This window comes from Hypomesus nipponensis, chromosome 9, assembly GCF_054491055.1.
Source record: "Hypomesus nipponensis isolate SF chromosome 9, ASM5449105v1, whole genome shotgun sequence".
Taxonomy (NCBI): Eukaryota; Metazoa; Chordata; class Actinopteri; order Osmeriformes; family Osmeridae; genus Hypomesus; species Hypomesus nipponensis.
The window spans coordinates 2310001-2326736 of NC_140369.1; the positions used below are offsets into that span (position 1 = coordinate 2310001).

At 50.8% G+C, this 16736-nt stretch overlaps 1 protein-coding gene across 1 annotated transcript in view; it reads right to left on the reverse strand.

The window, feature by feature from the left end:
• Window positions 1-15680, reverse strand: part of chd6 (chromodomain helicase DNA binding protein 6) — a 30679-nt gene extending 14999 nt beyond the window's left edge. The window contains 20 exon segments of the mRNA XM_084705348.1: window positions 269-433; window positions 582-777; window positions 1133-1343; window positions 1721-1877; window positions 2008-2106; window positions 3646-3789; window positions 4074-4250; window positions 4374-4617; window positions 4814-4935; window positions 5112-5246; window positions 5473-5559; window positions 6288-6405; window positions 6683-6738; window positions 7156-7221; window positions 7707-7856; window positions 8064-8241; window positions 8421-8860; window positions 8863-9075; window positions 13454-13503; window positions 15296-15680. Of these exon segments, the coding sequence (XP_084561474.1) occupies window positions 269-433; window positions 582-777; window positions 1133-1343; window positions 1721-1877; window positions 2008-2106; window positions 3646-3789; window positions 4074-4250; window positions 4374-4617; window positions 4814-4935; window positions 5112-5246; window positions 5473-5559; window positions 6288-6405; window positions 6683-6738; window positions 7156-7221; window positions 7707-7856; window positions 8064-8241; window positions 8421-8860; window positions 8863-9075; window positions 13454-13480 (2985 nt within the window). The 5' untranslated portion in view covers window positions 13481-13503; window positions 15296-15680.
• Between the last annotated feature and the right edge of the window lie 1056 nt (window positions 15681-16736).

Below are 16736 nucleotides of genomic sequence, written 5' to 3' on the forward strand. Positions count from 1 at the left end.
GGTTAGATTCAAATCGATTCTTGGGAGTCACAAGATTATTTTATTTTTTTAATCCCCCCAAAAAACAAAAAAATCATTAATCATTAAAAAAAAGTATATTCACGTTAATTTGTGAATCAATCTGAATCGCTAGCAAACTGAATCGTGATTCAAACGTGAATGGATTTTTTCCCCTACCCCTAGTTAGTACACTGCCTCGTACGCTGTCAGACCATCGCCATGGAGACAAGCGACATCCAGTGACGGCGTTACCATAGAGACCACCCACCCCGTTGACGCTGCCCTTGCGGTTGATGTCCTGGAGCACAGCCTTGTCCAGGCCCAGCTTCAGGCTGGCCTTGTCGAACATCTCCCTCTCATACGAGTTCCTGGTGATCAGTCGGTACACCTTCACAGCCTTGCTCTGGCCAATCCGGTGGCAGCGTGCCTGGGCCTGGGCGGGGCAAAGAGAGAGCAAAGTCTCAGGCTCTGCACCACTTCCTCCACCCTCCCCTTCCTGTCCTACTCCCCCTCCCTCCTTTCCCCCTCCTTTCCCCCTCCTTTCCCCCTCCTCTCCCCCTCCTCTCCCCCTCCTCTCCTACCTGCAGATCGTTCTGGGGGTTCCAGTCTGAGTCGAAGATGATGCAGGTGTCGGCGGCGGTGAGGTTGATGCCCAGGCCGCCGGCCCGCGTGCAAAGCAGGAAGACAAAGCGGTCAGAGTCCGGCTTGCAGAAGCGGTCAATGGCGGCCTGGCGGAGGTTCCCCCGCACGCGCCCGTCGATCCGCTCGTACGTGTACCTGGAGGGGCAACACGTCAGGTTGAGCTGTTCTGACAGGAGCTTTGATCTTGAGAGACATGCAGCTGTCTGTGTCCACCTCCATCCTCTCTCCTCTTTAATACCCCTCCTCTTCCTCCTTCCTCTACTGCCCCCCCCCCTTTCCTCCTACCTCAACCCCCCCCACCTCTACCCCCGTCCCTTATTAACGCTCCTCCCCTCCTCATCCCACAACACCCTCTCTCCCCTCCTCCCAACCCAACCCTCCTCCCTCTCTCCACCCCCACCTCCGCCTCCCCCTACCTCAACTCCTCTACCCACTTCCATACTTTACACCCCTTCCCACATCGTCCTCCTCCCTCTCCCCCCTCCCTCACCGTTTCTGGATGAGGTAGTCCTCCAGGATGTCCAGGCAGCGGACCATCTGGGAGAAGACCAGCACCTTGTGGCCCCCTGCCAGCAGCTTGGGCAGCAGCTTGTCTATCAGCACCAGCTTGCCTGCTGCCTGGATCATCGCCTGCAGCTGCAAGTCCCACGCCTCGCTGCTCACACCCTTCCTGAAGTCCTCCAGGATCTTTTCCTCCGCACCTGGGGGAGGAGGGGGGAGGAGGAGGGGGAGAGGAGGGGGAGAGGAGAAGGGGGAGGAGAAGGGGAGGAGGGGGAGAGGAAAGGGGGAGGAGGAGGAAGGAGAGGTGTAAAGGAGGGAAGATCACACATCTGTGATCAGGTAGGGTAGGGGCTTACACACCTGTGATCAGGTAGGGGAGGGGCTTACACACCTGTGATCAGGTAGGGGAGGGGCTTACACACCTGTGATCAGGTAGGGGAGGGGCTTACACACCTGTGATCAGGTAGGGGAGGGGCTTACACACCTGTGATCAGGTAGGGGAGGAGCTTACACACCTGTGATCAGGTAGGGGAGGAGCTTACACACCTGTGATTAGGTAGGGGAGGAGCTTACACACCTGTGATCAGGTAGGGGTGGTTGCAGCACTTCCTCAGCTCCATCATGGTGTTGATGAGGTTGGGCATGTTAGCCTGGCCCGCTCCTTTAGCTAAAAAGGTGAAGTTCTTCTCCAGGATGGCCCGGTAGTACTTCTTCTGGATGTTGGTCAGCTCCACCTGGGCAGAAAGTGTGTGTGTGTATGAGTGAAAGATCAATCCATCTGATGAAATAACCATTCTGAAACACACGTAAACACAGACACACACACACAGACACAAATTCAGACAGACACACACACACACACACCTCTATGATGGTCTCCTCCTTGGGAGCCAGGTTCTTCTCCACGTCGTCTTTCAGACGGCGCAGCATCATGGGCTTCAGGATGGCCTGCAGCTTCTTCACCTGGAGGAGGTGAGGAGAGGAGAAAGGAGGAGGAGGTGAGGAGGAGAGGGAGAGAGGAGGAGAGGAAGGATAGGAGAAGGATAAAAATGGAGGAGAGGAAGTGAGGGGGAGAGAGGAGAGGAGAAAGGGCATCAGTACAGTTTCAAGATTTGAAAGCGGGTTAGGGGTTGGGGATCTGGGATTTAGGGTGTAGGGTTTTGGAGTGGAGATTTAAGGTGTGGAAATCAGGGTGTAGGAGATAGGGTGTAGAAGTCAGGGTTTAGAGCTTATGTGTTGTACTTAGAGGTTAGAGTTGAGGAGTTACTAGAGTGTAGGGATGGAGATTTTAACTGATTTCACTATTCGAATAGTATCCGAAATTATTTTCGAATATCCGGATAATCTATTTTGTTAATGTGGTTCCGTTATGTAATTAGCCTGACGTGACGCAAAGCATACAGTAAACACATGAACCACCACACATTCTGGCAATAATTGGGACTGTTAAGCTATTAGATTAAATAAGGGTTGAATAAAGAAAACAAATGAAAGATCAATTTATTAACATGACGAAAAGACAATGAACTTGAAAAAACGCTGCGCCTTCAGACGTAGGCTCTTAATTTGGCGGAGAAGCGATTAGCCTATTATTATGTGAAATAAAAAGTAGGCTACATTGGACTAAATTAAACACATTGGGTAGGCTATTCTCGATAAAAAAGAAAGACACACATGGAGAACTATTGCATATTAACTTGGATATTAACTTGGAACCGGAATCCTACAGGATACGGTGCGCCACCACACAATGCAAACATAAACAGCCGATTACGCTAGCTCTACATGGCTACTGGTAAGAAAATAAATAAGCCACAAGTGCATTAGCCATACGCATTTTTATTCAGGAGAATTAGCATGTAAACATGCTCAGGGGAGAGGCGAGTACGGAGTCGATTTACGAGCAGGCCGGCGTAGAAAAGACTGCAGGACCTGAGGTTGCTGCGAGGTACGGCTTAGCCAGGACACTATGCTTCTTGTAGCGCCAAATGAAATGAAAGGAGACTCGCAGCAGAACACAGGTGTAGCCTACCTTTTTTGGATGGTTTTCATCATTTTCTAACGTCACAACTATTAGAATTCACTACACGACGCAACGGTTTTTCAATAAAATGTTTTTTTAAATTAAACTACGCTCATAAGTATTCGAAAAAAGTATTCGAATACTAACTTACTTTAGGATATCCGGATATTCGATTAACCACGCCCATCCCTACTAGAGTGTAGGAGGTAAGGGGGGAGGGTATAGGTTGTAGGAGGTAAGGAGCTAGGGTGTAGGATGTAGAAGGTAAGGAGCGAGAGTCGAGGATGTAGGAGGTAAGGAGCGAGGGTGGAGGATGTAGGAGGTAAGGAGCAAGGGTGGAGGATGTAGGAGGTAAGGAGCAAGGGTGGAGGATGTAGGAGGTAAGGAGCGAGGGTGGAGGATGTAGGAAGTAAGGAGCTAGGGTGGAGGATGTAGGAGGTAAGGAGCTAGGGTCTAGGATGTAGGAGGTAAGGAGCTACCTGCTCCTCAGTCTTCAGGTCTCCAAACTCGTCCAGGAAGCTGGTCTCCGAGGGGAACTGCAGAGGCTCCAGGAAGTTCAACAGGCTGAAGAGTTCCTCTACAGAGTTCTGCAGGGGCGTTCCTGTCAAGAGAACCTTGTGTTCCTGCAGGAGAACGTGGAGAAATGGACCAGTCAGAAAGGCCTGGAACAGGACATGCAGGAATCTAGACATCCAGGCAGTCAGTAAACCAGCCAGCCAGTCACTCAACCAGCCAGGCAGTAAAACAGCCAGTAAAACAGCCAGCCAGTTAACCAGCCAGCCAGTAAACTAGCCAGCCAGTAAACTAGCCAGCCAGTCAGTAAACCAGCTAGCTAGCCAGTCAGCCACCCAACCAGCCTCCCAGTTAGTAAACCACCCACCCACCCAGCCCCCCCACAGCATCTCACCAGGTTCATCATCTTGAGCCCCTCCAGCAGTTTGCAGTTCCTGTTCTTGAGCCTGTGGGCCTCGTCGATGACCACACAGCACCAGTGGGTCTTCCTCAGCTCCGGGCAGTCGGCCATGATCATCTCAAACGTGGTGATCACTCCGTGGAACTTCAGCACGCCGCCGATGGGATTGCCCTGGCAAAACGGCAGGGTTTTTACCAACACGCGCACTCTTGCTGCGACACACACACTCCAACACACACTACAACACACACCAACATGCAATGACTTCAACACACGCACATACACACTCCATACCTGCGGGTCTTTGTGGTACATCTCGTACTGCAGGATCATCTGCCGGCTGATCTGGGAGCCGTGGTACACAATCACGTTGATGGGCGTCCATGTGCGGAACTCCCTCTCCCAGTTGGTGATGGTGGACAGGGGGGCGATGATGAGGAAGGGGCCCCGGAGCCCCATGGAGAAGATCTCGTACAGGAAGGTGATGGACTGGATGGTCTTCCCCAGACCCATCTCATCTGCCAGGATGCAGTTCTTCCTGAGGTGGGGGAGGGCAAAGTGTACAGTACCGTCATCAGGTAGTGAGCTATCACACCTGTTGCACCAGATAGCCTGCTATCTTAACTGCTAGAGCCTGATCTAGCAATTAGCCAGTTAGCATATCAGTTAGCCTGCTAGCTTACCTGTTAGAGCCTGATCTACCAGCTAGCCTATCAGTTAGCCTGCTAGCTTACCTGTTGTACCAGTTGAAGAGCAGCCAGTTCATCCCCTCCAGCTGGTACTCTCTCAGCTGGTTACCGTTGCGATAATCTCTCGAGTTGTCCAGCTTCTGCCACTTCTCTGGGGGAGGCCTCTCCTGGATACACACAGAGAGCCAGGGTTAGGGTCAAGGGTTAAAGGTCACAGGGCTTGGGGTCAGAGGGCAAGGGGTCAGAGGTCTTGGACCTTGGGGGCTCAGAGGGATAGAACCCTGGGGGTCACAGGGTCGCGGAGCTAGGGGTCAGAGGTCAAGGGGTCAGAGGTCAGGCTCACCACATGTTTGAGGTCGGGTAGTTTCTGGATTTCCTCAAACTCCAGGATCTTCCCAGGGTCCACGTCCTCCTGAAGCTCCCAGGTGGCCTCCTCATAGGACAGTGAACACCACTTCACCAGGTAGTGGGTAACCTCCTGCACACACACACACACACAGGCACAGGCACAGGCACACACACACAGGCACACACACAGGCACACACACAGGCACAGGCACACACACAGGCACACACACACACACACACACACACAGCAATGCATTGTAAAGGAGCAGACCGATAGAAATGGCTCAATTGTAGATCATACCAGCAGCCTTGGTGTGTGTGTGTGTGTGTGTGTGAGAGTGTGCATGTGTCCTCACCTCTCCAGTGTCTGCATCGGTGGTGACGGCCACCTCAAGAACTCTGTCCACCTCAAGGTAATCTGGGTTAAACATGTCCTCATCAGGCTGGGGAGAGGAGGAGAGGGAGGGGGGAGGAGAGGAGGAGAGGGAGGGGGGAGGAGAGGAGGAGAGGGAGGGGGGAGGAGAGGAGGAGAGGGAGGGGGAGAAGAGGAGAGGAGGAGAGGAGGAGAGGGAGGGGGGAGAAGAGGAGAGGAGGAGAGGAGGAGAGGAGGAGAGGGAGGGGGAGGAGAGGAGGAGAGGGAGGGGGAGGAGAGGAGGAGAGGGAGGGGGGAGGAGAGGAGGAGAGGAGGAGAGGGAGGGGGAGGAGAGGAAGAGAGGGAGGGGGAGGAGAGGAGGCGAGAGAGGGAGGGGGGAGGAGAGGGAGGGGGGAGGAGAGGAGGAGAGGGAGGGAGGAAGGTGGGAGGAGAGGGAGGGAGGGAGGGAGGGAGGGAGGGAGGGAGGGAGGGAGGGAGGGAGGGAGGGAGGGAGGGAGGGAGGGAGGGAGGGGGGAAGAGAGGGAAGGAAGGGGGAAGGAGAGGGAGGAAAGGGAGGGGGGAGGATATGAGAGAGAGAGGGGGAGGAGAGGGAGGGAGGGGGAAGGAGAGGAGGAGAGGGAAGGGGAAGAAGAGGAGGAGAGGGAGGGGGGGGGAAGGAGAGCAGAGAGAAAAGAGACCTTTTAATTCTGGAAGCTGTACTGTTTGGAAAGAGATCCCTGTGTTAATATGAGAGGAAAGAAGGTGCCGAGGGGAGGAGCAGAGAGGAGGTGCAGAGAGCAGGTGGAAAAGGAATCAGACCTCGGTGAAGATGTGCTTCATCTGAGCCTGTTTGGCTCTGAAACGTTTGATCTTCTGGTGGATCCGGGGGTCCTTCTCCAGCTCCTCCAGACTGGCCCACTTACAGTGCAGGTAGGAGCTGCTCACACAACAACAACAAGAGTCAACAACAAGAGTCAACAACAGCAAGAGTCAACAACAAGAGTCAACAAGAACGAGGTTTTTAGGTTTAGGTCATCATCATAGGTTTTCTTTTCTATTCTTTGAGGGTTTAGGTTGATTACAGGTGCTGATCTGTGGGCATCTGTGAAGCCTACTTAAAGAAGGACTGCACAAAGTAAGTTCAAATTAATTTTATTTTGTCTACTAGTATTTAACCCAGATGAGATGTGTGTTTAGGCTCCGGTCAGACTTACAAGTTCCTGTACTTGACGAAAAACTCCTCTGCCTCTTCCTCTGATGGGCTCAGACCCTGGAGAGAGAGAGAGAGAGAGAGAGAGAGAGAGAGAGAGAGAGAGAGAGAGAGAGAGAGAGAGAGAGAGAGGGAGAGAGAGAGGGGGGGAGAGAGAGAGAGAGCGAAGGAGAGAGAGAGAGAGAGAGAGAGAGAGGGGGGAGAGAGAGAGCGAAAGGGGAGAGAGAGAGAGAGAGAGAGAGAGAGAGAGAGAGGGGGGGGGAGAGAGTGAGATGAGAGAGAGGGAGAGAGATGAGAGAGAGAGAGAGAGAGAGATGAGAGAGAGAGAGAGAGATGAGAGAGAGAGACAGAGAGAGAGAGAGATGAGAGAGAGAGACAGAGAGAAAGGGGGGAAAGAGGCAAGCATTTAATATCAAATCCAGACCGCATGTGTTTTTGGAGTGTGTGTGTGTGTGTGTTCAGCTTGTGTGTGTGTACCTCTTTCTTGACTGTTCGAACAGACAGGATTTTCTCAATGATGTTGGCTTCATCCTCAGGTGGTTCCTGGAAGGAGAGAGGGCATTACTGACTCAGAACTCTACTACAGAGTGGAGAGGAGAGGAGAGAGGGCATTAGTGACTCAGAACTCTACTACAGAGAGGAGAGGAGAGAGGGCATTACTGACTCCGAACTCTACTACAGAGTGGAGAGGAGAGAGGGCATTACTGACTCCGAACTCTACTACAGAGTGGAGAGGAGAGAGGGCATTACTGACTCAGAACTCTACTACAGAGTGGAGAGGAGAGGAGAGGAGAGAAGAGAGGGCATTAGTGACTCAGAACTCTACTACAGAGTGGAGAGGAGAGAGGAGAGAGGGCATTACTGACTCCGAACTCTACTACAGAGTGGAGAGGAGAGAGGGCATTAGTGACTCAGAACTCTACTACAGAGTGGAGAGGAGAGAGGGCATTACTGACTCAGAACTCTACTACAGAGTGGAGAGAAGAGAGGAGAGAGGGGGAGAGAGAGAGCGGAGAAGGAGAGGGTACCTCTGCCTGCCATGCCAGGGTAGCGGCGTTGAGGGCAGGGATGCGTCCTGCTCCCAGGACAGCGATGGTCTCTCCATCATCATCCACCACCTTGAAGTCCACATCCTCGTTGTACTTCCTCCTCTTCACCTGCCGGCCAGAACGACGCTTCTACCAGGCAGGAGGGAGGAGAGGAAGGGTGGAGGGAGGAGAGGAGAGGAAGGAGGGAAGAGAGGAGGGATACAAGGAGGAGAGAACGAGGAATGATGGAGGAAAGAGAGAAGGTACGTGTTGAGTAAAAAAAAAAAAAAAAAGCTGAAGGCGTGGGGCTGAAATTCATGTGTTCAGTTTGACTTTGGCTCTGAGCAGGAGCCTCACCGTGTTGTCCAGGGGGTCTGTGCTCTCCTCACCCCCAAGGACCCCAGCTCCCCCCCCAGCCTCCTCCTCACTCTCCCCCCCCTCCCTCTCCACCTCCGCCTCACGCTCTCTCGCCGGCACAACCTCCCTTTTCCTCTTCCCTTTCTTCTTCTTCTCCACCGGCACCGCGCCTTGCTCTCTGGAACACACACACGTACACACACACACGCATACACACACATACCCACACGCACAGAACACTGTTAAGAGGACAGATACAGCAGATCACATAGAACAGACATGCCTCTCTCTCTCTTCCTTTTCTCTCCTCCTCCCCCCACGTCCTGCCCTCTGTGGCTTCCCGACCCCCCCCCTCACCTGGGCTTGCGCCCCCTTGGTTTGGGGGTGGGGGGGGTGGGTACGGGGACCAGGATGAGGGGCGGGGCTGGAACTGGGCTGGGGACAGGGGGCGGGACTGGAGGAAGCACTTTGACCTTCGGTTTCCTGCCCCTCTTGGCCGGCCCCGGGGGCTTGACCTCCGCGGCTCTCTTCACCTCCTTCACCTCCCTCCGCTCCTTCACCTCCCTCCGCTCCTTCACCTCCCTCTGGTCTCTGCCCCCCCGGGCCTCCTTCACCTCCCTCTGGTCTCTGCCCCCCCGGGCCTCCTTGCTCTTCCTGGGAAGCACCTCCTTCCCTTCTCTCGGCTCCCTCTTCTTCTTTGGTTTGCTCTCCCTCTCTGCCCTCTTCTCCTGCTTGTTTTTTTTCTTCCGTTTCTTCTTCACCCGCGCCCCTCCCCCCCCATCATCCTCCTCGCTCAGGGGGAGGAAGGAGGGCACGGGACCCCCCGGCTGGCCCCTTCCTCACCCATCCCAGCATGCTTAGCGTGGGCCATGCAGTGATTAGTGGTCCCGGCCAGGAGGCGGAGCTGGTCCTTGGAGCCCAGGGTGCTTCTGGGTAATGGAGTCTGTGCGTGGTCGGGGGCAGTGGAGGCTGCTGGGGCTGGAGTGTGCTTTAGGATCTGACCACTGGGCATCTGAGAGGAGAGGAGAGGAGAGGAGAGGAGAAGGGAGGAGATGAGAGGGGGGAGAGGAGAGGAGAGGAGGGAAGAGAGGAGAGGAGAGGAGAGAGAGAAGAAAGGAGAGGAGGGGAGAGAAGGGAAGAGAGAAGAGAAGAGGAGAGAAGAGAAAGGGAGGGAAGAGAGGAGAGAAGAGGAAGGAAGAGAGGAGAAAGGGTTACATTTAGACAAACTTATCATCATCATCATCAACAACAACAGTTGCTGTACTCTGAAAGATAGTGAGGGTTTGTGGGAATCAGGTGACCTCCTTCTCTTCAGACCAGGGTCTCCTGTTCTGCTTCACATCTGACTGCTGTTCACCACCACTGCATGACCCCGACATAACCTCTGCGTGACCTCTACCAGCTCATACTGGAAAGGTCAACCACAGAGGGGTGAGTGTGTGAGTGAGAGACAGAGAGAGAGAGCGAGAGAGAAGCCTAGCTAGATGAAGGCTAACTCACTAGCCTAGCTGCAGATAGCACAGCGTGGCTAATGCATGGATCCACAGCCTCACACAGGTATGAGGATCATGTCAATGAATCACACACACACACACACACCATGCCAGTTGGAATCAGGGCCGTCGCCACGGAAACAGGCTCTGTACCAAGCTGCGGGGAGCTGCAAACGTACACATGCAGTCTCCATGGTAACCCTTTCATTGCCGGGCGCTAGACTACTCTGTTCCGACCTGACAAAGGCTGTAGGGCTACACACCTGGTACCTCTCTACACACCTGGTACCCTCATACACACCTGGTACCTCTCTACACACCTGGTACCCTCATACACACCTGGTACCTCTCAACACACCTGGTACCCTCATACACACCTGGTACCCTCATACACACCTGGTACCTCTCTACACACCTGGTACCGTCATACACACCTGGTACCTCTCTACACAACTGGTACCCCTTTACACACCTGGTACCCTCATACACACCTGGTACCTCTCTACACACCTGGTACCTCTCTACACACCTGGTACCCTCATATACACCTGGTACCTCTCTACACACCTGGTACCTCTCTACACACCTGGTACCCTCATACACACCTGGTACCCTCATACACACCTGGTACCTCTCTACACACCTGGTACCTCTCTACAAACCTGGTACCTCTCTACACACCGTGTTACCCTCATACACACCTGGTACCTCTCTACACACCTGGTACCTCTCTACACACCTGGTACCCTAATACACACCTGGTACCTCTCTACACCTGGTACCCTCATACACACCTGGTACCTCTCTACACACCTGGTACCCTCCTACACAACTGGTAACTTCTTACACAGCTCTCCAACTGAAAGAGCATTAAGGAGGGACATTTCTGTATCCTATGGGCCATCACTCAGACATAACCCACATAATACACACATGCAACACATATAATAAACATACTGACACAGACATAACACAGACATAACACTGTGAATAAGTAGAGAGACCTTTATATGCACAGCCAAAGTAATAACACACACTAATATGACACACACACACATGCAGATATAGACATAACACAGACAGACTTAACACACACAAAGTACACACACAGGCACCGTAATAGCACACACACAGACCTAACATAGACACACAAACATTATGTACACACATACACACACCCAAGCAGATTTGAGCTCTCTTAATGAAAGCTTTGACATTGAAAGTTCAATGTTCCTGTTTAGACTAGATCTGCATCACCTGCTCAGTGGAAACTAGAGCACACAGCGCCTTGGTAGGATGGTGTGGGATACGAGGAGTTTAACCCAAAAGAGATCACACTAATTGGCCTCACATTCAACAATCAACACATTAAAATGAGACTTCATGGTCATTTTGTTAGCATGTGTATCAATGTTGATTTTCACCTGTCCTTGAAATATTAGTCGGAAAATAAATAAATACATTCAAATAAATACAGCATTTGCTTCTGAAACACCTGCTAGGTTTGATACAGGAAGCAAAGCAGAGGTGACGCTGTAGCCAGGAGAGAAACTACCCTCCGTCCCACATCAGCGACGAGTCTAGGACTCAACATAACCCAAAAGCAAATGAGCGAGCACACACCTGCAGCCAAAGCACCGGTACACACACACCTGCATGAGTGCTTTCATGACTAATTACACACACACACACAGACACACACCGCCGCAGACTGCAGTGTTGGGCCAGTTCAGTCAACCACGTAGAGACTTGCCTGCAATCACATTCCCTATGAATCAATATCAGTGTCTGCCTTGTTCACCAATGCTAACACTTTGCTGCAATCACGTCAATGCTGCTTCCACGCCAGCTAACTCATCACCAGAATCTCTGTAGTAGGTAGGCTAACGTGTATGGGAACTTTCAATGCCAAGCTAGGATAATGTTTACGGTAGCTCTTAAGGCTAGGCTAAGCTAACGTGTATGGGAGCTCTCAATGCCAAGCTAGGCTAATGTTTACAACAGCTCTCAATGGTAGGCTAGGTTAATGTGTATGGAAGGTTTTACTTCTAGGGAGGGAGGGAGGGAGGGAGGGAGGGAGGGAGGGAGGGAGGGAGGGAGGGAGGGAGGGAGGGAGGGAGGGAGGGAGGGAGGGAGGGAGGGAGGGAGGGAGGGAGGGAGGGAGGGAGGGAGGGAGGGAGGGAGGGAGGGAGGGAGGGAGGGAGGGAGGGAGGGAGGGAGGGAGGGAGGGAGGGAGGGAGGGAGGGAGGGAGGGAGGGAGGGAGGGAGGGAGGGAGGGAGGGAGGGAGGGAGGGAGGCTGGATAGGGAAGGAGGGATGGAGGCTGGATAGGGAAGGAGGGATGGAGGCTGGATAGGGAAGGAGGGAGGGAAGGAGGGATGGAGGCTGGATAGGGAAGGAGGGATGGAGGCTGGATAGGGAAGGAGGGAGGGAGGGAGGTGTGTCAGCGAGCGACAGAGGGGGCCGCTGTTGTCTGAGCTGTAAATATTACTGAGAAATTCCCTCAGAGGGAGTGAAACACACTGTAGATCCCAGTAGAATTATTAACTAACCAAACTTTGTTGTCGATGCTGAAACTTGAGTCTTGTCTTCTGTTGTTTTCCTCTGGAATAACACTCAAGGACCAATGTGAGATTCCATAACTTTATCACGACTTTCAATGACTACCAATCATAATCACCCCTTTCTTTAAACAAACATTGTGGTTCTCTCATGTTCACATGAACCAATTTCATCAGAGTATGTTCTTCCTACTGTTCTGCCACTGTGCTTCCTACTGTTCTCCATCCTTATTACAATAATGGAATAAAAAAAGCTAATCAACCTACAGGCATCAAATATTGAAAGGTGTTTTTTTACATAAAAAATAAACCTCTTTTAAGGAAAATAAATATCACAACAGTTTTCTATGCATCTACAATTTAATTAACTACATTAATTAATTACATAGCTTAAGTACAATTGCACGACTATTACTGAGGTAGTTCACGTTTCTGACATAATTCGACTGCTCAGGAAACTGTCTATAGACGCCCTCAGTTTATACGCTATTATTTTTAGCACTTCCGGTTAGATGCTAACATGCTGACATGGATGAATTGTTAGGTCTCAGGTTAAATTATCTCAGTCTTTTAGGGTGGTTGCATGTGAGGCTACCATGTCCACTGTACAGTAGCCTGTAAGGCTAGCATGTCCACTTTATAGTAGCATGCAAGGCTAGCAAGTTGACTCTGAATGCTGGCATGTCCTCTATACAGTAGCCTGTAAGGCTGTTAGCATGTCCTCTATACAGTAGCCTGTAAGGCTGTTAGCATGTCCTCTATACAGTAGCCTGTAAGGCTGTTAGCATGTCCTTTATACAGTAGCCTGTAAGGCTGTTAGCATGTCCTTTATACAGTAGCCTGTAAGGCTGTTAGCATGTCCTCTATACAGTAGCCTGTAAGGCTGTTAGCATGTCCTCTATACAGTAGCCTGTAAGGCTGTTAGCATGTCCTTTATACAGTAGCCTGTAAGGCTAGCATTTGCAGCTGCCCGCCCAGCCCTCCAGGTGTGACTCACTTCAGGGCTCCGTTAGAGGCAGAGTGGAGGCAGAGTGGAGTCATCGCGATGGATATTCAGGCTAACAGTATGGTGACAGGCCTGGGGGCATGAGCACGTTGCACTGAATCTCACGGTTCCTCTGACTGTTTACTTTTAGTTGTTGTCTTTTCTGTGTGTGTGTGTGTGTGTGCATGTTTATGTTGACATGTTTGCGTGTTAGAGTGTTTGTGTTCATGTGTGCGCATTTGTGCTGACGCGTGTGTGTGTGTGTGTGTGTGTGTGTGTGTGCATGTATATATGTAGGCATGTGCGAGCGTGTGTTTGTGTGTGTGTTATACAAGCCAAAAATAAAACCTACCTGCTTGTCCTTCTTGTGTATTTTCATGTCGCTCTATTTCTTATCAGCATCTAGAAGACAAAACACAACAGACCATTTGTTAAAAACAAATATTCTAAATTTCGTAAAATGATATGAATATACGAAAGAATTTCCCGTGATGGTTAAAGCTGTGTAGGCCACTGACTCAGTCCGGATGATCTAATCTGATGAAATCACCGTGTCACTCTGGACCCCAGACCCTAATTTAGATTAAACTTATCTCCCTGTCAATACAGATTCTCCATTAAACCCGTATTTTGTGATTTTTATTATTATTGTATTTTATTTTGTATTGTATAGCTCTGCCAGTAGTTTATTTTATTTTGTTGTACATTTTCTACATTTTCTTTTGTTCATTATGTTTTAATGCTCACTGTATGCACCTGCCCACCAAAGTCAATTCCTTGTTTGTGACCACTTACTTGTCAATTAAACACAATTCTGATTCTGATATGTAAAAGAGATGCAATTTAGATATACTACCCCACCTCTGCTAGTCTCAGTAATGCACACGTCTAAATCTGATGCCGTAATTTGGACTGAACTCAATTCAAACCTGGATTTAAACTCTGTTGCGAGGGATTAGGATTAAGACCCTTGGACCCAGCCCATGCATTCACCTGAAGAACGGAATCGGAAACTCATCCCGTCTCAATTCTGCTATGGGGCAGGTGTAAACATGTCCTACACCTACATTTACATTTTAGTCATTTAGCAGACGCTCCAGAGCGACTTACAGTAAGTACAGGGACATTCCCCCCGAGGCAAGTAGGGTGAAGTGCCTTGCCCAAGGACACAACGTAATTTGGCATGGTGGGGAATCGATCCGGCAACCTTCTAATTACTAGCCCTACTCCCTCACCGCTCAGCCATCTGACACCTGTACCACCATTGTGTATGGCACATCCAGGGGAGGGGGTGGGGTCAGGGGGAGAGAGAGACCGGAGGCAGAGAGAGACAGGGGGAGTAAGAGGCAGGGATGCAGAGAGAGGCAATGGAGAGAGAGGCAGGGGAAGAGAGAGGCAGGGTGTGTTTTGAGTAGCATGCCTACATGTGAGTCACTCCCTGGGCAGCAGTTGGTTCCAGCTGCAATACACACCTGGATAAATCTGGATGAGAAACGCAGCGGTATGACGTGCTGAAGTAGCCAACAAGACTAATTAGTTTGCTTTACTAACCTTTGACTTAGGTGTCACTATAGTTGGGTTAGGGTTACCATATAGGCTAAGTATAACGTAGGTGATTATTACATATTTTTTGTTGTTGTTGTTGAAAGAGTTTTCTGAAAGAATTTCCCAGCAAAGTAGGTATGTCCTAGGTGTGTCCGTGGGCCAGGTTACCTGAGAGCGCGCCACCGGACCAGGCTCTTTGTCTCGCGCCGAAGAGAGGAGCGCGGATGTTGCACCTGGATTGTCTCTATGAAGGTGTGCAGACTCAGAGGTTGACATCGAATTTCCTTAAAAAATATATTTGACTTCTTAGGGCAACCTAGCACGAAGCTAGCTAGCTAGCCATATGAGGGATCGTGCCTCACGGCGAGAGAGACCAGTACAATCGCTAAGTACAGGATAGATTTGCCACAAGTTGGCTCCTAATGGAAAGTTCTCCCGTGTTTCAGAGCGCGATCTTCACCAAACAGCTCTTAAAATAACAGGAACATAGGCGCCGAGGTGTCCTATTTCATATAGCGATCTATGGAGCTAGCCAGGCTGCTAACTCTAATGTCACTGCATCGATGTTATATATTCCAGTCCTTACACGTGTGAACACCCCCTAAACTCCTTCTCAGGGACGTAGCCGCCACCTCGCAATAGACCTCACCTGCCCGGACAACGCTCACCGGTATCACCATCACCGGCCAGACACTGCGCTTTACCACTGGATTTATTTCCAAGGACACAAAAACGCCATGACAGTTTAGAAAAATGCATAAAAAATTAGAGGGGGTGGGAGACAGGGAGAAAAAAAAAAACTCCGTGCATTTTCTTAATCCTGATAAAGGCACGAGCTGGGGAGTTCATTCAGCAGGGATGCCTGAGTTTCAGCCTGGTCAACCGACGCACAGACACGCGGAACCGCGCTTCACAACACCGATCAAAAATATAAAAGTTAAAAGCCCTACTTACCTAAAATGGCTACTGCAGTAGCCAAAATACAAACAGCTATTATTTGGTGAAGTTTAGCGCTGGCCGCCTGCTACAACACCCTAACATTAATTGGACCCGAAACATTCTATTTTTCATTGGCTGTTCTGTAGCGCAGCTGGGTCGATGAGAATTTCCATTGGTCCCGCAGCTGTCAACCAAGGCGTGCCGTGCTAGCTACGTTTGTCTGAGAGCCACATATTGCCAGCACCATTGTGTACTCCTTGCGCTTAGCATTGATGTGAACCTCTACTTGGCCGCGACGCACTATTCTAGCGTTAATGCTTACCGCTGATCGTGGGGAAATACGTATTTTTGAACCGTAAGCGCCCGACGGTCGAGGTCTTTGTCGTTGTCATTGAAGCCGCATATGTTTTACGTCTCCCGTCGATGCTTTTACATTTCTCCTTCCCTGCATCCACCAATCGCGGTGCTCTTTGCTCTATATCATTACAGCGCTGGAGGAGGAAAAAAAAGTGACATTCCACGTCTTTGCTGCTCATGTTTCGATGCCCGGATGTTAAATGTCCTGGAATAAAAGAGCACTGCGTGGTGCGGCATCTGCGAGTTAATCAGTGAAATGTGTCAGGGAGTAGAGTACAGATGTGCGGCCGGGAAGGGGGGCAGGGGGGCCCGCTGTAGGGTTGCGGAAGACGCTTTGTTGTGGATTGTCATGGAAGTTTCTAACACAGCATTGTCCTGGTCTTCATTAATAACAGTTCAAATGAATCAGGACGGAAGTGTACCAATACATTCAAACACAGAAGGATTCCCTTCCAGTCATCTACCAGTGGGTTGATAGAATAGGCTGCACTAGCTAGTATTAGGGGGCTGGACTAGGTGGGACTAGGATAGGGGGATGGACTAGGATAGGGGGATGGACTAGGTGGGACTAGGATAGGGGGATGGACTAGGTTAGTTTAGGTGTAGTTCCATGGGCACATACCCTGCTGTGACATTGCTTGTAAAAAGGGCTATTCAAATCAAATTTGATTAGATTTGCCTAGGATAGGGGCTGGTAGTAGGGGGCTGGTGTAACAGGTTATAAAGGGGTGTACTAGCTTGTGCTAGCTTCGAGGTCATGGACTAGCTGGTTCTAGGCTGGGGGGCTGGTACTA